Source organism: Oncorhynchus masou, chromosome 28 (assembly GCF_036934945.1).
Source record: "Oncorhynchus masou masou isolate Uvic2021 chromosome 28, UVic_Omas_1.1, whole genome shotgun sequence".
Taxonomy (NCBI): domain Eukaryota; kingdom Metazoa; phylum Chordata; class Actinopteri; order Salmoniformes; family Salmonidae; genus Oncorhynchus; species Oncorhynchus masou.
In genome coordinates this window covers 67,688,257-67,712,704 of record NC_088239.1, presented here as the reverse complement: position 1 = coordinate 67,712,704, position 24,448 = coordinate 67,688,257, and the positions used below count along the sequence as shown (strand labels likewise).

The 24,448-nt window shown below is 43.9% G+C and overlaps 3 protein-coding genes across 7 annotated transcripts in view; all 3 read right to left on the bottom strand.

The window, feature by feature from the left end:
* Window positions 1-1,252: 1,252 nt before the first annotated feature.
* Window positions 1,253-3,705, bottom strand: LOC135518140 (polyubiquitin-B-like). Its single transcript, XM_064943057.1, is given in 3 exon segments — window positions 1,253-2,004; window positions 2,006-2,348; window positions 3,599-3,705. Coding segments are annotated over 2 exon segments (918 nt in total). The 5' UTR covers window positions 2,342-2,348; window positions 3,599-3,705; the 3' UTR covers window positions 1,253-1,422.
* Window positions 3,706-5,949: 2,244 nt separating this feature from the next.
* tpst2 (tyrosylprotein sulfotransferase 2) lies at window positions 5,950-11,255 on the bottom strand. 5 transcript variants are annotated; one of them, XR_010452115.1, is made up of 8 exons: window positions 11,064-11,255; window positions 8,978-9,007; window positions 8,636-8,855; window positions 8,233-8,478; window positions 7,362-7,518; window positions 7,007-7,167; window positions 6,578-6,896; window positions 5,950-6,470 (listed from the first exon to the last, which is right to left on the bottom strand). XR_010452115.1 is itself a non-coding variant. In XM_064943052.1 (8 exons), the coding sequence occupies exons 1-8, from the start codon at window positions 11,113-11,115 to the stop codon at window positions 6,438-6,440; spliced, it is 1,098 nt and encodes a 365-aa protein (XP_064799124.1). In that variant the 5' UTR covers window positions 11,116-11,252; the 3' UTR covers window positions 5,950-6,437. The 5 variants fall into 5 exon arrangements, 4 of the variants coding, with proteins under 4 accessions (XP_064799124.1, XP_064799126.1, XP_064799127.1 ...); XM_064943052.1 differs by having other exon boundaries at window positions 6,698-6,896; window positions 11,064-11,252; XM_064943054.1 differs by adding an exon at window positions 9,694-9,729 and having other exon boundaries at window positions 6,698-6,896; window positions 8,636-9,007; window positions 11,064-11,082.
* Window positions 11,256-11,325: 70 nt separating this feature from the next.
* The window catches only part of LOC135518137 (seizure 6-like protein), a 91,416-nt gene continuing 78,293 nt past the window's right edge, over window positions 11,326-24,448 (bottom strand). The window contains exons 12-17 of the mRNA XM_064943050.1: window positions 24,297-24,448; window positions 22,694-22,888; window positions 21,640-21,675; window positions 13,966-14,080; window positions 13,231-13,336; window positions 11,326-12,910 (exon numbers count right to left, since the gene is read on the bottom strand). The exon at window positions 24,297-24,448 is cut by the window's right edge and continues 40 nt beyond it. Coding sequence (XP_064799122.1) covers window positions 12,881-12,910; window positions 13,231-13,336; window positions 13,966-14,080; window positions 21,640-21,675; window positions 22,694-22,888; window positions 24,297-24,448 — 634 coding nt within the window. The 3' untranslated portion in view covers window positions 11,326-12,880. The remainder of the gene's footprint in view (window positions 12,911-13,230; window positions 13,337-13,965; window positions 14,081-21,639; window positions 21,676-22,693; window positions 22,889-24,296) is intronic.

Below are 24,448 nucleotides of genomic sequence, written 5' to 3'. Positions count from 1 at the left end.
ATTGTTTAACTTGGGTCAAACGTTTCAGGTAGCCTTTCACAAGCTTCCCACAAGAAGTTCAGTGAATTTTGTCCCATTCCTCCTGACAGAGCTGGTGTAACTGAGTCAGGTTTGTAGGCCTCCTTGCTCACACACTTTCAGTTCTTCCTACAAATATTCTATAGGATTGAGGTCAGGGCTTCGTGATGGCCACTTTTCCTCCCTCATGACATCTATTTTGTGAAGTGCACCAGTCCCTCCTACAGCAAAGCACCCCCACAACATGATGCTGCCACCCCGTGCTTCACGGTTAGGATGGTGTTCTTCAGCTTGCAAACATAACGGTCATTATGGCCAAACCGTTCCATTAGACCAGAGAACAATTTCTCCAAAAGTACCATCTTTGTCCCCATGTGCAATTGCAAACCATAGTCTGGCTTTTTTATGGCAGTTGTGGAGCAGTGGCCTTTGCCGTTCTGGGATTGATTAGCACTTTTCACACCAAAGTACGTTCAAGTCTCCTTCCTGAGTGGTATGACGGCTGCGTGGTACCATGGTGTTCATACTTGCGCACATTATTTTGCACAGATGAACGTGGTACCTTCAGGCATTTGGAAATTGCTCCCAAGGATGAACCAGACTTGGTCTACAATTGTTTTTTTGAGGTCTTGGTTGATTTCCCCATGTCAAGCAAGGAGGCACTGAGTTTGAAGGTAGGCCTTGAAATACATCCACAAGTTACACCTCCAATTGACTCAAATGTCATTTAGCTCAGAGGTTTCTAACGCAATGACATAATTCTGGAATTTTCCAAGTGTTTTAAAGGCACAGTCAACTAAGTTTATGTACACCTCTGACCCACTGACATTGGTAGTGAATTATAAGTGAAATAATTGGTCCTTTTACAATTGTTAAAATTACGTGTCGTACACAAAGTAGATTTCCTAACCGACTTGCCAAAACGTGAGAAATTTGGGGTGTTTTGAGAAACTAGTTTTAATATCTCCAACCGAAGTGAATGTAATCTTCTGACTCCAACTGTAAATCATACCTCCAAATGCACCACCTATAGTTAACATCAAGACCTTATAGTTATTCACTTAAAAGACTAAAAGCTAAAGGTATTTAAATTAGGTTTAACATAGAGGCAGTTGTAGTTATGCGCTGAGACAGTCATACTTCAAATTAGAAATGGAAAAAAAATGTAACTAATACAACCAGGTGCTATTGAAATAGGCAAATATTTTACTACAAAAAAAACAACCAGATAATATCAGGAATGCTTGAAATTTATTGATTTTTTTTTTTTAAAGAGCTGGGGATTAGGGTGGAGGGGAAGTCAGGGGTGGGATTGGAGTGAGTTCAAAAGGTGGGGTTGGAGGTTAGGAGGGAATTTGGGATGAGGGAAATTGGGGTTAAGATGTGACATTGTTAAGAATAGAACTAGTTGCCTCCACGAAGACGCAGGACCAGGTGAAGGGTGGACTCCTTCTGGATGTTGTAGTCGGACAGGGTGCGGCCATCTTCCAGCTGCTTGCCGGCAAAGATCAGACGCTGCTGGTCTGGGGGGATGCCCTCCTTGTCCTGGATCTTGGCCTTGACGTTCTCGATGGTGTCACTGGGCTCAACCTCGAGGGTGATGGTCTTACCAGTCAGGGTTTTAACGAAGATCTGCATACCTCCCCTCAGACGGAGCACAAGATGGAGGGTGGACTCCTTCTGGATGTTGTAGTCGGACAGGGTGCGGCCATCTTCCAGCTGCTTGCCGGCAAAGATCAGACGCTGCTGGTCTGGGGGGATGCCCTCCTTGTCCTGGATCTTGGCCTTGACGTTCTCGATGGTGTCACTGGGCTCAACCTCGAGGGTGATGGTCTTACCAGTCAGGGTTTTAACGAAGATCTGCATACCTCCCCTCAGACGGAGCACAAGATGGAGGGTGGACTCCTTCTGGATGTTGTAGTCGGACAGGGTGCGGCCATCTTCCAGCTGCTTGCCGGCAAAGATCAGACGCTGCTGGTCTGGGGGGGATGCCCTCCTTGTCCTGGATCTTGGCCTTGACGTTCTCGATGGTGTCACTGGGCTCAACCTCGAGGGTGATGGTCTTACCAGTCAGGGTTTTAACGAAGATCTGCATACCTCCCCTCAGACGGAGCACAAGATGGAGGGTGGACTCCTTCTGGATGTTGTAGTCGGACAGGGTGCGGCCATCTTCCAGCTGCTTGCCGGCAAAGATCAGACGCTGCTGGTCTGGGGGGATGCCCTCCTTGTCCTGGATCTTGGCCTTAACGTTCTCGATGGTGTCACTGGGTTCCACCTCCAGTGTGATGGTCTTACCAGTTAAGGTCTTTACAAAGATCTGCATCTTGACACTGGGGAAGAGAAACATGTTAGACTAAACTACTCAAACCTAAAATAAAATGTAAAATAAACCAGACTATAAATACACATTATAGGTACCAGTCTAGTATTCATAACAATTCTGAGATGCAGTGGGTCAACTTCCAAATAGGGTAGAGCAAAGCTCCTCCCATTGGAGGTAGTACTCAGCTGACGTTTACAGCAGTTTGCTTCAGGTGCCACCATTTTAGAACAAGCTCCACGTAGTGGCTGTCATTTTGTCATAAAACCTTAGTAGAGTCCTGAGGTAATGACAAGCTAGCTGACCATTTTAGTCTATGGGGATGTTCTAATTTGCAGTCAAAACGTAATATTCTCATAAATGAACCTCCCCTACGACCATTTTACAGCAACATATATTACCACTACTGCCCGATAAACCAAGTCGGGATTATCGCTGGGTTTAGGTCTCGAGTGCGATGTTTTTCGGGATGCTCCTATTTAGGAGCACTCGTCTGAGTATGCCAGAGCGCATAATAACTGATGAATTTACAAACGGGCAACACTTGAATATTACCGGTGTTTAAAAACCTGGCCGAAAACGTGTAATTAGTCAAGTTGGTAGCAGCACAGTTAACGTTTGTCACCAATGCTCTAAACAACATGAACAGCCTAAACAGCTCTACTAGGTCGAGTAAAATGGTCAGAGTGCGGGGGTTCTCATTCGTGTCTGGAAGTAGCTAGCAAGCTAGCCAACGTTAGCCAGTTGGCAGTCAAGCCCCCAAGCTGTTGTGATGCCAGAACGCTCTGATCAACCCTAATCCTCGCTCCGTGAGCGAAACGCTCTGAATTTACGAACGGACAATCTGACAAAACTCTGAATTTACGAACACCCAGAGAACACAGGCACTCCAGATTGCATTTACAAAAACATACCCACTGTTAACGTTAGCCTTCCCCTCCATCTATATCAATATCTAGCTTAATTGAAGGGTTATCCAATGACTACTGTTGAGCGCGTCGTTTTAGCTTGTTAGGAAGCTGGCCAAGACCATATCCAGCCAGCTAACTGAGTAAATAACTGTAGTTAGCTAAAGCTACCAGAAAGTTAGCTCGTCTATCGTCGTCGTCTACTCGTACACCCCCCCCCCAAAAAAATAGTATATTCGTACATCCCCAATAATAGGAACAACAATGAACTACCAATTAACATTACGCTGAACTAAGGGTCTCTGTGAAACATGTTGTCATTAATGCTCATTTTGGATAATAACCTACTTACAAACAAATTATCAACGGCGCTGCTCTTGAGTCTTCAGGAAACGAGTCTGTTATCTCAAACAAAGGGCTGTGTTATTTATACATTGCCGGTTACGTATCCCTCCACCATTACACCATATGGAACTATAAACTGCGGATTTTCAAAAAGTATCCTTAACCATATGGATTGTGGATAAAATGGACTAACTCCACGACGTGTATGACATTCCAAATGTTCTATATGAATGTCTAATTTTTAAGAAATTGTGTAAGAATGGTCATATAAAATAAGTCGTACATTCGCGGAGGTAGAAATGTGCAAAAAGAGTGAGTCGACGTTCTCTAGCAACGCGCTGAGCAGTCAAAGCGAATCCAGTCACAGATGTCGCAGTATTAACCTTGACAGCTCGTAAAATCGGATTGTGTTTTAGATAGTTATGAATTTATATCAGAAACAGTGACGGAGCCAGAAATTCGTTGGTGGGTGGGCATGCAAAACTTTGGGTGCATATAGCCATAGAATCACAGTGACATATGCCTCAATGCAGTCATATTAGTAGGTTATTAAGGGATCTTTCAGTCAGTTATTTTTGTCAACCCGTCCCCTGAGAGTGATTGTCAATCCAGTTAATCTGTTCTGTTATATTTAACAAAAAATGACTAACCCAATACACTTCTTGCTTTGACTTCTATCTGATGGAGTTTGCATGTTTAGGTAAAACGACAAATAATGTTCTTTTTGGAACACTTACAAGTAACAAGCTTTTTTTATTTACTTTTTACCCAGGACCACTCTTGCTGCAGTAAAACCTACAGTTTTGCTACATTTTCAAGCAGCAGTGTAGTTAGTGTAGGTGTAGGAGATCAACCAGGGAACAGTTTTTGAATCAAAGAAAGCAAAGAAGAATGTAACAGGGATTGGACAGTTTATTTTAGGTCATAACATTGATTTAATAGAATTTATTTACAGCATGGATCAATTCTACACAAACAGGCAGTCTTTCCCCAATTCCCACCTCCTTATAAAAGACTCCTTATCCTAACATCAACCAGCCTATATCTAGCTAGTCTCGTGTTGCAATGAGGACCCCAGTGTCCTATTTGGAACGTGAAGTCACAAGCTCGACTGGTTGGCTACTGCATAGCAATCTAGTGGTGCCAAAAGCCCTGCTCTGCCCTAGAAAGCTTATCTAAATCTCAATTGCCAAAACTGACAGTTTTTTGAGAGGGACGCTCATTTTGGGCTATAAAATTAGATTATTATGATGAAGTTCGATGCCCACTATGAATTATTTTAAAGTTTGCTACAAATCAAGATATTTAGTTAAATAGTGATCCATTCTGACTACTACATTTGTTGTCCCACAGGACCATGTGCTGACATATCAATCACGGGCCTGCAGGCTATGAGGTGGATTTCGCCTTCTTGCCATAGACATTAAGGTTGACTCTCCCAGGCAGGATGAAAATGATTACATCGATCCTTTACATGATCCTTTGCTAGTTATGTCCACATTCACCAAGATTCTTAGCAATCGTTTGGTGCCATTCATCCCCATTCAGCTATATGGCATGCTTCAAATTCAAATACTTCCGGCTTCATGCGCCATCAGGACATTTCTATAGGAACACGTCTACTGGTTTATGGTTGCCATACCTCCAAAATCACATCATTGTCACACCTCTCTTGGAGGTCTGGAGAATTTTGTATTGCAAAGACGGTTTGAATTGTCCGCTAATTTTGATTGGATGTTACATTCCAAGATGGGATATCCACAACAAAGGGTTGTTTAGACAACTTTTTGTGGTGCTTGTGGGTTCTGTCACTTGTATTTTCAATCTCTTTACGCATAGCATGTGATGCACAATATGTCAGCAATAGCCGAATGTAACCGAACATAATCGACTGAAGCATGCATGCAATCAGCTGTGGTTTGGTTAGGCTCAGTTACCTCTCAATCAGCTGGGGTTTGGTTAGGCTCAGTTACCTCTCAATCAGCTGGGGTTTGGTTAGGCTCAGTTACCTCTCAATCAGCTGGGGTTTGGTTAGGCTCAGTTACCTCTCAATCAGCTGGGGTTTGGTTAGGCTCAGTTACCTCTCATTCAGCTGGGGTTTGGTTAGGCTCAGTTACCTCTCATTCAGCTGGGGTTTGGTTAGGCTCAGTTACCTCTCAATCAGTTGTGGTTTGGTTAGGCTCAGTCATATTGTGCAAGTGTTTGTAACCTGCGAATTACATCAGTATTGAAAATTTTATCCAGAAATACCAACCATATACAGACCAGCTTACTGAAAGTCTGGCTAATAACGTGTGTGGATATTTTGTCTCAGATTACCTCCTACATAAGGACAAAATCAGCAGTCAACAGGTAAAGTAAGTTAAAAATAAGTTTATTCAACATTCTGACTTGTAATTGGATTGTTCAGGAATGCTGAGCCTACATGTTAGAGACGATTGTGTAAGTAATTCATTCTTGGATTCTCAAAGAGCCTATTTTTTCCCTTGTCTCCATTCATCCATTCATCCACATGGCTGCTGGCAGCACTTTGATATCACCAAAAATATAGTGAAGATTGGCCATTATTTTGTTTTTGTAAGGACCCCAAAAAAATGGAGGCAGTGGGAAAACCTATTCAGGTAAGTAAACACATTTTTGAAATGTAAAAAAAACAATATAATATACTTTTCTCCATTGTACATCACTTCTTCCTATCAATGAGGTCTAGAGCACATGCATGGTTATGCCCTCTGACTGTGCTTGGTGCTTAGCCACCAGCCTTTTGGTTGATGCTGTTGTCTTCTCTGAGAGGATAATCAGGGGTCATAGGTCAGCGGTGACCGTTGTTCCAGGCGCTGACCTTGTCACCTCTCTGTCTGTGAACCTTTCATGGACATCTAAAGAAGGATGTAGACAGAACCAACACTTATCAGTTCTATACTAAAAACAGTCAATCAGCAGTCGCCTAGACATTGAGGACAGGTGGTTTTTCTGTTAGACTCACCAGAGGATGTCCTTTCTGATGTAGGCTTGCTAGAGGAGTTTTAAAGTCTCCCCTCAGAAGCTACAGAGAGAGGACATAAGGTTTACATCAGCAAAAACCTGTGTGTGTGTGTGTCCGTACCCTTTGTGTGTTGTTGAGGAACTGTGGGTCAGACTGTCCGTAGTTAGGTGGGTTGGCTCTGGGGTCGTAGCCTAGTCTCCCCAGCATGGGGGCGATAGCGTCCATGTCTGCCATTACGTCTGGGGGCATGTGACCTACCCACCGAGTCAGAGCGTCTAAGTTCACTGGCCTCATCACCTGGTCTGTGGACCGTTCCGTTCTGTGACACAAACACACATGAATAAACACACACCAAAACAGCAAGACTCCTCTGAGTCTTTGTGATGTAGCATAGCCTTGTCATCTTCTCTGATATTCACTGATACACACTTTGACAGTGAGACTCCTCCAGGTTTTCCTATAGCCTCTTCATGGTGCAGAACCCCCTCGTGCCACGGCAGACCCAGGAACTTTAGCACTGTCTGCAGGGTGGAGCGAGGGTGGAGGACCAGCCTCTCATACCTCACAGCCAGGCACCTCTTACTGCCCACCTACACACACACACACACACACACACACACACACACACACACACACACACACACACACATGGTTGGTCATCACTTTCCACCTAAACACACACACACAAAGACGCACACTCACACAGATGCAGGCACAGATGCACTGCATGCACACACACACGTCAGGCACCACTCTCCGCTTGCCTAAACAGATACACACACACCTGAGTGCACTGTGTCAGCATGGTCTGTGTAGCTCGGCTCCACTTGGCCAAGCAGTCCCTATAGCTGGAGAGGTCAAAGCCACCGATCGTCACGCGACGCGAAATCATAGAGTACACCGCCGCTCGGCCATCTCTCAGCATCAGCAGGAACTTAGAGCTGTAGAAAGAGAGAGAGGAAGGACGTAGAGGTATGGCGGGATAGAGGAGGGAGAGAAAAGTTGAGGAGAAAGTACATTACAACTTTCCACCGCACTACTCATAATCCTACCTAACCCTGGTTTCAGGCCTGGAGAGGAGGCGGAGTCAGTGAAAAAGTATATCAGTTATGTCCTGTTCTGTCAGGACTTTGACCTCTGGTAAACAGTCATACGATGTGTTCTCTTCTGTAGGAGGTAACCAGGCTGCCTAGTGACTCACTAATGAGTTGTACTGTCTATATGGCTCACATGGGTCAGCATGTGAAAAGCCACACTCGATCACACCCTTATGTGAGGTGACAGAGGCTTTTGGGTTAGTGTACACTCTCATAAAAAAAGGTTACATCTAGAACCTAAAACGGTTCTTCATCTGTCCCAATAGGAGAACCCTTTGTAGAATCCTTTTTGGTTCCAGGTAAAACCCTTTCTTGGTTCCAGGGAGAATCATTTTAGGTTCCATGTAGACCTCTGTGGAAAGGGTTCTACATGGAACCCCAAAAGGTTCTACTTGGAACCAAAAGGGTTCTACCTGGAACCCAAGAAGGGCTATCAAATGGTTATCCTATTGGGTCAGCTGAAGAACTATTTTAGGTTCTAGATTGCACCTTCTTTTCTAAGAGTATATGTGTCTCGTGATGGAGGTGTGTGTGTATAGTAAAGTAAGTCAGACCTACTTGGGAAAAAGGTGAGCGAGGTACTTAGCACTCTTCAATGTAAAGGGGTCTTTATTGCAGAGTAGAGGTGCTGGCTCCCCATGTCCTGCTATGATTTGAAGGAGGAAGGCAGTGACCGCTCGGTCCAGGACCTTGGTGCTGACCCCCTCCTTCTCAGCAGCCCAGCCCAGCTTAAGGCCCAGTATCCTGGGCACGACCCTCGTCTCCTCCCCACACCGCACCGCAGGGTGGGCGTCCAGCATGGCCCTACACAGTGTGGGAAATAAGACGGAGATCAAAATGACAGGGTACAGAGGTAAATACATACAGTATATAACCATATTGAGTGTCAGACTAATACAAGTCCAGTACATTGGTAAATACTAGTAAATAAGTACTCTCCTCCTCCTTTCTCTTGTCATACCTCATCAGGGTGGTCCCGGAGCGAGGCACCCCTCCCACAAACACCAGGGGAATGTCAGAACTGACCCTCCACCCGTCCCGGACCAGCACGGTCACAGGTTCGCCCGCACCCTGGGATGGCTGCCGGCAGGGTAGACAGAAACGCAGGAACTGGGTCAGGGTGGAGATTCCACCCAGGATCAGGAGCCCTGTTAACACCCTCCGTGCTGACACACGCATCACTGATGGAGATGGTTATGCTTGGTCATGGTCTCTTGGTCATGGGCAGGAGGCCAACTGTGTGTGCTGCTATTTTAACCAGGTTTTTTTTGTAGAACAGATTTTAAGTTTCAGTGAGACTGACCTTGTTGAAGTAAAGGTAGAGAGGTACTTTCTGGAATAGAGGGAGAGAAACAAGAGGGACAGGAAATTGTGCATCTCATATTTAAACACTATTGTTTTGAGCTTCATAAAAACTCTCTCTCTGCTGGGAGCACTGCAGAACAATCATGTGTTTATCTGAGAGGAACTGGTCTGGCAGGTTCTTAAAAATGTCCACTTCCTCCTCATACTGTATCTCTGCAACAGCCTGGAAATGTTTTTTGATTTACTACAGAAATCTTACTACAAACACACCCAGGGCCTATTCCTGCACAGGTCAAATCTTTTCATGACGTAAATGGAAAACTTTGTTTGTGGGATCATGATGCAAATATCAAAGATAAGGGTAATGCAGGGGATTCAAACAAACCTCTTGTCTGGTCACGCTCGGTGTTGCAGCAGAGTTACAACTATATTATTATTCCCCAAGTCAGTGCCTGTCTCAGTAAATATGAAATGCAAACTTTTTATGGTCTTATCTGGGATTCTAGAACCTTCGCTGTCACTCCAGTAATCACAGTCAGAAATAGAACACAGATATACAGATAGACCAACGTACTCAGAGAGAGAGGGAAGGTGGAGGGGACAGAGTGAGAAAAGGACGACAGTTGAAAGACACAAACATGCAAGAAAAGGAAAACAAAGTACACAATCTGTTAACATAAAAAGAGAGAGAGAGAGAGAGAATGTTTTCTGTACCTTAACGGACGGAAGAGGAAGCTGAACTGTGGTGTTCTAGTTTGAGTGTGAAGCACAGTGCAGAACAGAGTGAGTTGATGGGGACGGAAGGAAGAATGAAGTAGTTAGAAAAGAGAGGAGAGGTTGAAGCATTGTCAGGACTGATTTCTCTGACCCAGTAGGCCTTATTCTGTTTTTATCTCCATGCTAGAGAGGACAGAAGTCACCCCACTGGGCACAATGTCAATTCAACTTCAATTCCACATTGGTTCAACGTAATTACATTGCAATGACTTGGAAACAATGTTGATTCAACTAGTGTGTGCCCAGTGGGACCATTGCAACTTCCATGATGACTTTAATTTAATTCAAATGACAAATCTCCCCTGACACTAACCCATAATTAAAGCTGCAATATGTCACTTTTGGGGCGACCCTACCAAATTCACATAGAAAAGCGAGTTATATATATATATCTTTCATTCTCATTTAAAGCATGTCTAAGAAGTGGTAGATCTGTTATTCTATGTGCACTATTTCTATGCTTCCCTGTTCTTGAGTTTTTCAGTTTTGTACGCCAACTTCAAACAGCTGAAAATACAATATTTTTGATTATCGAAAATATGTTTCACAGTTGTTTAGATGGTACAATGATTCTCTATATTATACTTGCTTGTTTGGTCACAAACTGAAATTAGGTGACCTATTAGAATTTGTGCAACCAGGAAATGACAGAGCAATTTATGCATAGTGCACCTTTAGGAACACATAACTCATATACTTGCTCCAGTTCTGAGGGTATAGCATCTATTTTTGTATGCTTCTTGTGACTGCTTTTGGTTGCAATGCTCAGTCACTGTTTGAATGTTAAATGACGAGACAGAGGCATTGAAGCGAGTAACCAGTCTTGTTCAGTAGATCACAAAGAGTTGCAGTAATGAACATTTACCAACAGATGACATCACTGTGCCATCTTACACCCATAACAGTCACCCCTGCCTTTACGCATACACACACACACACTGAAAACATAGGTCTTTCTGTGAGTCTGACCCCCACTCTATTCAGCTGTTTTATTGGTTAATCACACACACAAACATACACCCTAAGAACGATAGCACCCACTTGTTTTCAAATCTTTGCTGCTAAGAAAATAACTGTTTTTGCAACAGTAACTTTCTATTTGCAAAAACAGGTAGTAACAATAAGTACTGAAACATGAAGTCGTAACTGTGTTTTTGAGGCTGTTGTGTTTTGAGGTCAGTGGAAGACAACACTGATGGGTCTGTACAAAAGCAAACCAGTTTCAACAGAAACAGAAACTATGTCACCACTGGAGTGTGTGAGAGGCAGAGATTGCACAATAGATAAAAATAAGTTGTTTTACCTACCAGGTAGTGCTCCCAGAAACGGAGCCTGTGAAGGAGTATTAAGATACAGCATGTGTGGGACATTATGGATGTACTGTTGAATTAGCCAGAATGGAGAGACATGTTCTTTTCTTCATGTTCCAAGTGTAAAACAATTGTTCCATGTTATGCGTAGTGACTGTTGTGACTGTTTCTAGCTCTTGTAGGTGTGACACAGCCAGGGTGTCACCGGATCTTCCCCAGCTCTCGAAGAAATAACAGATGACAAAGACAAGTGTTTTTTTTGTTTTTTTTTAGAAATATTCTATTATACTTTTTATTTGACCATTTATTTCAGGAAATCAGTAACATGGTACATATTTTATTTTTTTCTTCTCAAAATGAAAATGTACATGAATTAATCTGCAAAAAACATCACACTTACATCAAAATAAATACATCATCTGGTGCCGGTCTTTTCTGCTGTAGTTATGGTTGGTTGAGCTTGCACATGGAAGGTCAGTTACTATGGTAAAACCAGTACTACATACTGTTCTAAGACAAGGCCTTAGAAATGGAGGAAAATGGGGCCCAGACAGGAAGAGATAGTAATCTCACTTCCTCTGACAGATTCTAAGGTGCCAATTTACCCCTACGTTTTACATCTCAATAGACCCCATTCATGTACCAATACTTTAGTTCCCTTTGCTTCTATCCTCTCCTCTCTCTGCCACCCCTTCCATACCTCTCACCCATCATCCTCCTTCTGTCTCCCTCTCTCCCCACCTATTCCTTCCGCTCTGTCCCTCCCTCTGTCCCTGTATTTGATAGCTAATAGTAGACACATGAGTAAATAGTGTTTGTCTCTTTATCTCCCAACGCCTGCAGCCCTGTTCACAGTGGGTGTTTCTCAATATGCTGCTGCCATGCTCCACACTCTCATGCTCCGAGTTCGTTCTCCGAGAACGTTCTCTTGAGTACATTCTTGTGAGGACGAGAGTGTGGAGAATGCATACAAATGTACATTTGAGAAGCACTGCGCACTCCCGTTCTATTGTATTAACTTTGACCAATACAGACAAAACACGAACTACATAAAGCAAACCCAAGCTTGTAATTATCAGCTAGCTATATGTGAATCGTATTAATCTAGCTAGCCAGCTAGTTGTACAAAAAAAACTAAAACTAAATGTTATGAAGGGTGGATGGCCAACATTAGCTACGAATTCTTTGTGGATAACAGTAGCTAGCTAAAGTTAGCTACCAATTCTTCATCAGTTAGCCTGCAGTCTGCACACTACTACAGTGGATATTCTAGGCAGTTAAATATGCCAAAATGAACAAGATCAAGATAAAATATTGTAGCCAGGCAACATATGAGATGTGAGTGGGCAACTTTTCATTCCAAAGTCGGAGTTCATTTTCTCTCGGTTCAGCTCAAAACCAGCCGCCATTTATTTCAAGAAATGTTGCGTTGTTTTTTATGTGATTGCGTCAACAATCCTGGGAATATTTCAGTTGAAGCTTGCGTTGATGCACACTTCGAAATGTTTACAAGCAAATTACGCACCCCATTTCGCATACTTTGATTTGGACTCCAACCATGCTCAGAGAATGGTAGTAAGAATAGAGAGACACCCAGTATCTCCTGTCCTCTCTTCCTATTTTCTCCCCCTCTCCTCTCTTTTTCCTCTCGCTGTTTCCTCTTTCTGTGATTGGAGGACAGGGTCATGGGGGGAAGGGGGCAGATCTATAGTCAGTCTGTATTTACATCACTTCCTTTTTGGTGGGACTGAGGAGGAGAAAGGGTAGGGAGTGGAAGCTTCTTCATTTTGGGATTCTGACAGTTGAGAAAGTCATCATATTGATACCTCATATTCACGGGTGTCCTGAGAGAGGGAGAGAAAGAGTTGTTATATTTGTATTATTTAACTAGGCAAGTCAGTTAAGAACAAATTCTTATTTACAATGACAGCCTACCCCGGCCAAACCCCAACGACGCTGGGCCAATTGTGGGCCGCCCTATGGGACTCCCAATCAAGACCGGTTGTGATACAGGCTGGAATCGAACCTGGGTCTGTAGTGATGCCTCTAGCACTGACATGCAGTACCTTAGACCGCTGTGCCACTGCAGAGCCCAGTATTAAATACCCTCCTGTCTCATACAATGACTATGTTTGTGTGTGTGTGTGTGTGTATACTTCCTCACCCCTCCTGTCTCGTAGAGTGGGTTGTCAAACTCACTCTCCACTGTGATCTGGCTGTAGGGGTGTGGGTGAATGAGTGGCAGCCGCAGGTTGGAGTTGTAGCGACACCTGGTGGCCAAGAGAGGAACAGCAGGGTGTCAGGACAAAAATAAATAATGACACCACTGTTTCCATGAGCAGAGAGAGAGAACTGAGCAGGATAAATAATATTACTGTTCTCATGTGAGTCACTTGCCTCATTAATTTGGAGCCTATTTAATGAGGTGAATCTTTGGAATGTTGAAGATAGAATTGTCACACGTAGAGCAGCTGACAAGATTCCCTTTTCTACATGACAGAATAATGTCTGTTCTTCACAATACATTTCCATCTGAATGTTCTGTAACCTTGTGACATATGCTATTCAACCGTAACCAAGGTTGCACAGTCAGATGGGAAGGTAGCCCGGGCAGTTTGTGTTTATTCAATTGTCATAGAGTTTCCATATGACCATTGATGAACAATACTGTTTTGAAATGGAATTGAATACAAAATATTCAGCTCCAGTGTATTCAAGTAAGTAGAGTTCAGGGACGCCCATTCACTGGGCAACAAATGGGATTATATTATATGTTTTAAAAAATGAAAGCAGTATTTGCTACTTCAATTGATCCAATGATAATCTAAATAGGTCACTGTGTTGAACAGGTCCACTGGTGTGTAGAGGTGTTTTGAGGTGATAGGGAGTGTAGTCTTACCGTGTGACGTAGACATAGGCTCCTCCCAGCAGCACGGAGAGCAAAAGTACAAGGATGAAGATAGCCAATGCCATGTTACCTCCATCCATACCTGACCCGGCAGCTGCTTCCGCAACTGGAGGGGAGGGAAGAGATGGAGAAAGGGAAGGAGAAGATAGGTAAGGGGAGAGCATGAAAGCAAAAGGGAAAGAGGAAGAGAGATAACTTCAGTTCAGTCCCAGTGAAAAGGTGGTCATAATAGAGCATTACAAAGGCAGAAAATATAAAAGCTAATCAGACAATTAACAAAGGGGTCGTTCACCTTGGCATTTGAGCATGGCATTTTGGAAAAATGTTACTTCATTTTTCTAGATTTGTATTTATTTAAATGTATTTGGGTACATCTTCCCATCCTAAAGGTAAATGGCTTTACATGTGTTTTACCATTATAATTACACTGTGCCACCAGTAGGAGTTGTAACATCAATGATACTAACATCAATGATTCTAACATCAATGAAATGTTTTAGGTCAATTTGTTTGTAAATGGAGGCCACAAATACTCAAATCTAATGCCATCAATCCTTTAAAGATCCTGAACAGCCATTCTGAAAAGTACCTTTCTATCATTTCTAACTACCAGGAAGTTTGAAAAGTCAGGCTGAGTGGCCGGGGAGCTTACATTTATGAGCTCGCCTTGTCTGACAGCTCTGAAAGGCCTATATCAAGCAACTTGGATGCAGTGAGCAGTGTTGCTGTAAAATCATCTCAAGCAAATTCGGTGATATACAAAGCAACACAAACAACATTGAAATTGCATTAATTATATGATTTATTTTTATAAACATCTCCCTTTTGGCATGTCTCTTGTGATGTGGTTTATAGCAGCACTAACGGATGTGTTGACTTGACAGCTGTGTCTGAGTTTTGAACAACCCTTCCCCCCTTTAGTTCCATGCTGGCTGAAGACCTAGCTGGCCAGTAACTAGCTAATACCAGACACAGATCAAATAAAAAATCTAATTGTATTTGTCACATGTGCTGAATACAATGCTACTTACAAGCCCTTAAACAATGCAGTTAAGACAAACATGTGTTAATTCTTATGGCTTAGATCCCGCTAACGGGATCGATATGACAACAGTCAGTGAAAGTGCAGGGCGCCAAATTCAAAACAACAGAAATCTCACAATTAAAGTTCCTCAAACATAGAAGTAATTTACACCATTTTAAAGATAAACTTGTTGTTAATCCCACCCAGTGTCCGATTTCAAAAAGGCTTTACAGTGAAAGCACACCAAACGATTATGTTAGGTCAGCACCTAGTCACAGAAAAACACAGCCATTTTTCCAGCCAAAGAGAGGAGTCACAAAAAGCAGAGATAGAAATAAATTAATCACTAACCTTTGATGATCTTCATCAGATGACACTCAAAGGACTTCATGTTACACAATATATGTATGTTTTGTTCGATAAAGCTCATATTTATATACAAAAATCTGAGTTTACATTGGCACATTATGTTTAATAGTTCCAAAACATACGGTGATTTTGCAGAGAGCCACATCAATTTACAGAAATACTCATCATAAACTTTAATATAAAGATAGAAGTGTTATGCACAGAATTAGAAATATACTTCTCCTTAATGCAACTGCTGTGTCAGATTTTTAAAAACTTTACGGAAAAAGCAAACCATGCAATAATCTGAGTACAGCGCTCAGACAACAAATCAAGCCATACAGATATCCTCCATGTTGGAGTCAACAGAAGTCAGAAATAGCGTTATAAATATTCACTTACATTTGATGATCTTCATCAGAATGCACTTTCAGGAATCCCAGTTCCACGATAAATGTTTGATTTGTTCGATAAAGTCCATAATTTATGTCCAAATACCCCCTTTTTGTTCGCGCGTTTAGCGCAGTAATCCAAATTCATGATTGCTTAGCAGACGAAAAGTCAAAAAGTTACGTTACAGTCCGTGGGAACATGTCAAAACGAGGTATAGAATCAATTTTTAGGATGTTTTTATCATAAATCTTCAATAATGTTCCAACCGGAGAATTCCTTTGTGTTCAGAAATGCAATGGAACTCAAGCTAACTCTCACGTGAATGCGAGTGGTCAGCTCATGCCACTCTGCCAGACCACTGACTCATTCAGCTCCCATTCCCTCCTCATTCACAGTAGAAGCATCAAACAAGGTTCTAAAGACTGTTGACATCTAGTGGAAGGCGTAGGAAGTGCAATTTGACCCCATAGACACTGTATATTCGATAGGCAAAGAGTTGAAAAACTACAAACCTCAGATTTCGGGACCTGGTTGGATTTTTTCATGTTTTTGCCTGCCATATGAGTTATGATATACTCACAGACATCATTAAAACATTAAAACATCATTAATAATATGCATATATGCATATATTAGCAACTGGGCCTGAGTAGTAGGCAGTTTACTCTGGGCACCTTATACATCCAAGCTACTCAATACTGCCGCCAGCCATAAGAAGTTTTAGGAAAGTATTTACTAAATAAACTGAAGTTGACATTTTTTTAAATCAAGAAGAAAATAGAAAAAACAACACAATTAAAGAGCAACAATAAAATAACAGTAACGAGGCTATATACAAGGGGGTACCGGTACAGAGTCAATGTGCGAGGTCACAGGTTAGTATAAGCAATTGAGGTAATAGGCCAAGCAGTTGCCATAACAGGCGGTGATGCAACCAGTCAAGATACTCTCAAGGGTGCAGCTGTAGATTTTTTTTAAAGATCTGAGGACACATGCCAAATCTTTTCAGTCTCCTGAGGGGGAATAGACATTGTCATGCCCTCTTCATGACGGTCTTGGTGTGTTTGGACCATGATAGTTTGGACACCAAGGAACTTGAAGCTCTCAACCAGCTCCACTACAGCTCTGTCGATGAGAAAGTGGGCGTGCTAGGCCCTCCTTTTGCTGTAGTCCCCGATCATCTCTTTTGTCTTGATCACGTTGAGGGAGAGGTTTTTATGCTGGCATCACATTGCCAGGTCTTTGACCTCCTCACTATATGATGTCTCATCGTTGTCGGTGATCAGACCTACCACTGTTGTCTTGTCTGAAAACTTAATGATGTTGTTGGAGTCGTGCTTGGCCATGCAGCCATGAGTGAACAAGGAGTACAGGAGTGGACTGAACACGCACCCCTGAGGGGCCCCCGTGTTGAGGATTAGCGTGGCAGATGTGTTGTTACCTACCCTTACCACCTGGGGGCGGCCCATCAGGAAGTCAAGGATCCAGTTGTAGAGAGAGGCGTTTAGTCCCAGGGTCCTTAGCTTAGTGATGAGCTTTGAGGGCACTATGGTGTTGAAAGCTGAGCTGTAGTCAAATGAAATCAAATTTTATTTGTCACATGCGCCGAATACAACAGGTGTAGAACTTACAGTGAAATGCTTACTTACAAGCCCTTAATCAACGATGCAATTTTAAGAAAATACCTAAAAAATAACAATTAAGAGGGGGGGGGAGGTGCAAATAGTCTGGGCAGCCATTTGATTCACTGTTCAGGAGTCTTATGGTTTGGGGGTCGAAGCTGTTTAGAAGCCTCTTGGACCTAGACTTGGCGCTCCGGTACCGCTTGCCGTGCGATAGCAGAGAGAACAGTCTATGACTAGGGTGGCTGGAGTCTTTGATGATTTTTAGGGCCTCCCTCTGACACCACCTGGTATAGAGGTCCTGGATGGCAGGAAGCTTGGCCCCAGTGATGTACTGGGCTGTACGCACTACCTCTGTAGTGCCTTGCGGTCGAAGGCCGAGCAGTTGCCATACCAGGCAGTGATGCAACCCGTCAGGATGCTCTCGATGGTGCAGCTGTAAAATCTTTTGCGGATCTAGGACCAATGCCAAATCTTTTCAGTCTCCTGGGGGGGGGAAATAGGTTTTAGTCAATGAATAGCATTCTCACATAGGTGTTCCTTTTGTCCAGGGGGAAAAGGGCAGTGTGAAGTGCAATAGAGATCTGTTGGGGCTGTATGCAAATTGTAGTGGGTCTAGGGTTTCTAGGATAGTGGTGTTGATTTGAGCCAGGACCGGCCTTTCAAAGCACTTCATTGCTACAATGATACGGGTCAGTAGTCATTTAGGCAGGTTACCTTGGTGTTCTTGGGCACAGGGACAATGGTGGTCTACTTGAAACATGTCGGTATTACAGACTCGGACAGGGACAGGTTGAAAATGTCAGTGAAAACACCTGCCAGTTGGTCAGTGCATGCTCGGAGTACAAGTCCTGGTAATCCGTCTGGCCCTGCAGCCTTGTGAATGTTGACCTGTTCAAAGGTCTTACTCACATTGGCTACGGAGAGCTAGATCACACAGTCATCCGGAACAGCTGGTGCTCTCATGCATATTTCAGTTTTGCTTGCCTCGAAGGACGCATAGAAGTAATTTAGCTTGTCTGGTAGGCTCGTGTCACTGGGCAGCTCGTGGCTGTGCTTCCCTTTGTAGTCCGCAATAGTTACTAAGCTCTGCCACATCCGACGAGCATTGGAGCCGTTGTAGTAGGCATTGCGGGATTTCTTATAAGTGTCTGGGTTAGAGTCCCGCTCCTTGAAAGCTACCCTTTAGCTCAATGTGGCTGTTGCCTGAAATCCATGGCTTCTGGTGGAGGTATGTACGTACGGTCACTGTGGAGACGCGGTCATCGATGCACTTATTGATGAAGCCAGTCATTGATGTGGTGTACTCCTCAATGCCATCGGAAGAATCCGGAACATATTCCAGTCTGTGCTAGCAAAACAGTCCTGTAGCTTAGCATCTGCGTCGTCTGACCACTTCCGTATTGAGCAAGTCACTGGTACTTCCTGCTTTAGCTTTTGCTTGTAAGCAAGAATCAGGAGGATAGAGTTATGGTCAGATTTGCCAAATGGGCAAGGGAGAGCTTTGTACGCGTTTCTGTGTGTGGAGTAAAGGTGGTCTAGAGCATCTTGCCGATGCACGGAAACCCCAGCCAGCTGTATGTTATCCATGTCATCATTAAGCCACGACTCATGAAACATAAGATATTACAGTTTTTAATGTCCGTTGGTCGGATAGGCTTGAATGGAGCTCATCCAGTTTATTATCCAATGATTACACGTTGGCTAATAGGACTGATGGTAGAGGTGTGTTACCCACTCGCCGTCGGATTCTTACAAGGCACCCCGACCTCCCCTATATCTCCGTCTCTTTTTCATGCGAATGACGGGGATTTGGGCCTTGTCCGGTGTGATGTAAATCCTTCATGTCCGACTCGTTAAAGAAAAACTCTTTGTCCAGTACGAGGTGAGTAATCCCTGTTCTGATATCCAGAAGCTCTTTTCGGTCAGAAGAGAAGGTGGCAGAAACATTACGTACAATAATAAGTTACAAATAACACAAAAAAACACACACAATAGCACAATTGGTTAGGAGCCAGTAAAACGGCAGCCATCTCCTCCGGCGCCAAGGGGAAACATATAATGATATTTGCCATAGATTAATAGGGTAACTAGCTATATAAACCACGCCCCTCTGCAAACGGCTTCTCCAATGTTGGTTACAAGGCGGTGCTTATTTAAATTAAGTAAGAAAACATCATGGTACCATTGGTGTATTAGAATTAGAGTTAAAGTGATGTCACCTTGTCCCCTTAATATATCCAAGTGTTTGACATAGGGGAGGGGACAAGTAATTGTATCATCAATGTCGAAACAACAGTCATTTCTCATACTTTAGTCATTCTACTTTTATCTGGTTTCCTTCAAATATCATCCAATTTCATAAAAAACATAATTTTGACTGTCATTTAAAAAAATCATTATAAAAATAATCAAGAATGATCCAAGAGTACAGGTAATTAGGAAGAATAGTGCAGACTGGATAGTAGTTGATTAAAGACATGCTCCGGAACTCTGGCAACTAATAAGTATTTAAACCTTCCGCTTTGGACTGGATGTGCCAATGTGAAGCATAATCTATCAGCAGAATTAGTGTCTTACCTGCCACAAAATCCCTAGTTTGAAAGCATCTGTTTTTCTGGAAGCTGTGCTGGGCCATTTTCCCTACACTTCCCCTCACGTGGACAGCCCCTTAGTAATTTGAGTTTAACCAATGAGCTTCAGCCCCTCGCCATATGAGTGATAGCTAGCAAGATGCACACATAGCAGAGCGAGAGAGAGAGAAAGCAATGAGGTGGTGCACATACAATGCCTTGCGAAAGTATTCGGCCCCCTTGAACTTTGCGACCTTTTGCCACATTTCAGGCTTCAAACATAAAGATATAAAAATGTATTTTTTTGTGAAGAATCAACAACAATTTTGGATACAAAAAGATTTCCCAAGCTTTAAACATCCCAAGGAGCACTGTACAAGCGATAATATTGAAATGGTAGGAGTATCAGACCACTGCAAATCTACCAAGACCTGGCCGTCCCTCTAAACTTCCAGCTCATACAAGGAGAAGACTGATCAGAGATGCAGCCAAGAGGCCCATGATCACTCTGGATGAACTGCAGAGATCTACAGCTGAGGTGGGAGACTCTGTCCATAGGACAACAATCAGTCGTATATTGCACAAATCTGGCCTTTATGGAAGAGTGGCAAGAAGAAAGCCATTTCTTAAAGATATCCATAAAATGTGTTGTTTAAAGTTTGCCACAAGCCACCTGGGAGACACACCAAACATGTGGAAGAAGGTGCTCTGGTCAGATGAAACCAAAATTGAACTTTTTGGCAACAATGCAAAACGTTATGTTTGGCGTAAAAGCAACACAGCTCATCACCCTGAACACACCATCCCCACTGTCAAACATGGTGGTGGCAGCATCATGGTTTGGGCCTGCTTTTCTTCAGCAGGGACAGGGAAGATGGTTAAAATTGATGGGAAGATGGATTGAGCCAAATACAGGACGTTGTCATTGTCTTCCAACAAGACAATGATCCAAAACATAAAGCAAAATCTACAATGGTATGGTTCAAAAATAAACATATCCAGGTGTTAGAATGGCCAAGTCAAAGTCCAGACCTGAATCCAATCGAGAATCTGTGGAAAGAACTGAAAACTGCTGTTCATAAATGCTCTCCATCCAACCTCACTGAGCTCGAGCTGTTTTGCAAGGAGGAATGCGAAAAAATTTCAGTCTCTCGATGTGCAAAACTGATAGAGACATACCCCAAGCGACTTACAGCTGTAATCGCAGCAAAAGGTGGTGCTACAAAGTATTAACTTAAGGGGGCTGAATAATTTTGCACGCCCAATTTTTCAGTTTTTGATTTGTTAAAAAAGTTTGAAATATCCAATAAATGTCGTTCCACTTCATGATTGTGTCCCACTTGCTGTTGATTCTTCACAAAAAAATACAGTTTTATATCTTTATGTTTGAAGCCTGAAATGTGGCAAAAGGTCGCAAAGTTCAAGGGGGCCGAATACTTTCGCAAGGCACTGAATCTGCACATATATGATGTAGTATGCAATGTTTGGGGAACACTTTTGGCTTGTGAGCACTACTTTCAGAACTACTAGCTAAAAAGTATACAAAAGTACTGGAGAATCATCACTTTAAGCCACTAATGTATGTACAAATAAAGATCTGATTTAACAGATAGACAGACAGACAAAGACAGAAAAATATACAGAAAAACAGACACAGACAGATAGACAGGCAGGCTCACAGAGTCAGAAAGACAGACAGACTCACCTTCCAAAGCATGGTTGCCAAAGCAGTCATGGTTGTCTGCAAGACATCAGAAATTCTTTCAGACATTGACAGGTTAGGTAAGGTATATCATAGCACTGGTGGCAGGTACACTATATAAATACACAAGTATGTGGACACCCCTTCAAATGAGTGGATACGGCCATTTCACCCACACTCGTTGCTGACAGGTGTATAAAATCTGGGTTTGGCGGATGCCAGGAGAACGCGACCTGCCCCAATGCATAGTGACACCTGGAAAGTCTGGTGAAGGAGGAATAATGGTCTGGGGCTGTTTTTTTATGGTTCGAGCCCCTTAGTTCCAGTGAAGGGAAATCTTAACCCTACAGCATACAATGATATTCTAGATGATTCTGTGCTTCCAACTTTGTGGCAACAACTTGGGGAAGGCCAATTCCTGTTTCAGCATGACAATATCCCCATGCATAAAGCCAGGTCCATACAGAAATGGTTTGTTGAGATCGGTGAGGAAGAACTTGACTGGCCTGCATAGAGCCCTGACTTGAATCCAAATTGAACACCTTTGGGATGAATTGGAATGCCGACTGCGAGCCAGGCCTAATCGCCCAACATCAGTGCTCGACCTTCCTGATGCTCTTGTGGCTGAATGGAAGCAAATCCCTGCAGCAATGTTCCAACATCTAGTGGTAAACCTTCCCAGAAGAGTTGAGATTGTTATAGCGGCAAAGGGGGGACCAACTCCATATTAATGCCCATGATTTTGGAATTAGATGTTTGACGAGCCGGTGTCCACATACTTTTGGTCATGTAGTGTATGTCTAGTGCTGCGTCCATTCATTCCTTATATAGTTACACTACTTCTGACCACAGCCCAGCAATCTTTGTCAGCTACAGAGAGGAGGAACTACCAACCTGGATGCCTAGAGCTGCATGCAGAGGGACATACTGAAATATCATTACGAAAACAAGCACCAATGGCTACATCAGTGTTTATGTGGAAAGTCATGGTGAGGAATGTTCCCTTCCATGCAGGTCTGCAGGGGTGGTATGTGGGTGCATGGCAGCTGGGTCTCACCCCTGCACAGAGGGAGTGGTCCGCTCCAAAATGACGGATTTCCCAGAATACACTTGATGGCGACCTCGCCGATGAGCTCATAACCTTGGTAACAGACGAAGGTGAGCGACTCGCCGGGCAGGTAGAGACGCTTGGACAGGACCTGGTATCCGTTGTCAGGAAGACCAGGGTTCTCACAGGAAACAGATTCCTCCGCTGGAGAGAGGGAGGGAGAGAGAGCGAAAGGGTGTAGGGTGAGATGGAGTGAGAGAGAGAGAGAGAGAGAGAGAGAGAGAGAGGGCAAAAGGGAGGAGGGCGTGATGGAGTGAGAGAGAGAGAGAGAGAGAGGGCAAAAGGGAGTGAGAAAGATGGAGTGAGAGAGATGAGAGTGAGAGAGTGAGAGAAAGAGAGAGCAAAAGGGAGGAGGGCGAGATGGAGTGAGAGAGAGGGAGTGAGAGAGAGAGGGAGGGAGGGAGGGAGGGAGGGAGAGAGAGGGGGGAGAGAGAGGGAGGAAGGGAGGAAGAGAGAGAGGGATGGAAAGAGAGAGAGAGAGGGTGAGAGAGAGAGAGAGGGAGGGGGGAGGGAGAGGCAGAGAGAGAGAGGGAGAGAGAGAGGGAGGGAGAGAGAGAGAGGGGGAGAGAGAGGGAGGGAGAGAGAGAAAGGGAGGGAGGGAGAGAGAGGGAGGGAGAGAGAGGGAAAGGGAGGGAGAGAGAGAGGTCAACAATCATCTGCTTAACAATCATCAAGCGCTTGACCAGTTGAATCATTGCTAGAAGTGAAATAGCTCAACTAAGTGGAGCAGTGTGGTGTACTGGAGGAGAGGGTTGGAGAACACTGGTTCTAAGGAGGTGTGAGTCACACGCAAACAGACAGACTGACAGGGAGGGAGGGAAGGTAGGATGGTTGATTGACAGCTTCCCCTCCTGGTCTGACAGCCTCAAGCCGAGCTACAATGACTCATGGGTAATCTCCGCCCCCTCTTCCAGGTGGCCAGGGCCTGATCTGCACACTGCATTAGCATATCAAACGCACACACAGATTAATAGCCATGAGAAGGCAGAAAGGAGGATGAAGCTGTAATGCACGCCCGCACGTACGCACACGCACACACACACACACACACACACACACACACACACACACACACACACACACACACACACACACACACACACACACACACACACACACACACGCACACACACACACACTTTAATAACCGTGAACACAAACAGGCTAGGAGCGGTGTTAGAATTACAAAGAAAGAGCCAACCCCTGTGGAGTCGTCTCTGCCAGAGATCAAGTGCCCATCACAGATTAGCTCTGCAACATCAAACGCTATTAAAATGAGCACCAGGTCTACAGGAGAGAGAACTGTTGAGGTTTATAATACACACTGAATGACGGGCGACAAGCAGCCTCCTGTCCTGGGGAAACATTACTGTAGTACAAACTCTGACCAGGGCCCTGTGCAATATTTATTACCAGGGCCGCACGCACGAGCGCACACACATACACACACACCCGCACACACGCTCACACATACACACACACCCGCACACGCACACACGCTCACACATACACACACACCCGCACACACGCTCACACATACACACACACTCACAGACACAGTGAGGCAATTTGGATGTCCAGACAGGGGTTCCGGGCTCTCGTCCGTAGCAGGTGAGTGTAGAGCCGTCCTGCAGGATGAAGCCGGGGTAGCAGCTGTACTGGATGGTGGTCCCAACCAGGAGTTTAGGGTCTGACAGAGACCTG

What these genes read in the sequence shown, in the direction of transcription:
- tpst2 (XM_064943052.1), bottom strand. Translation starts at nt 11,115, where the DNA reads ATGCTGTATCTTAATACTCCTTCACAGGCTCCGTTTCTGGGAGCACTA. An exon ending in TCCGGGACCACCCTGATGAG is followed by an intron (nt 8,479 to 8,635) that starts GTATGACAAGAG and finishes CACACTGTGTAG; the next exon opens with GGCCATGCTGGACGCCCACC. An exon ending in TGCTGACACAGTGCACTCAG is followed by an intron (nt 7,168 to 7,361) that starts GTGTGTGTGTAT and finishes GTGTGTGTGTAG; the next exon opens with GTGGGCAGTAAGAGGTGCCT.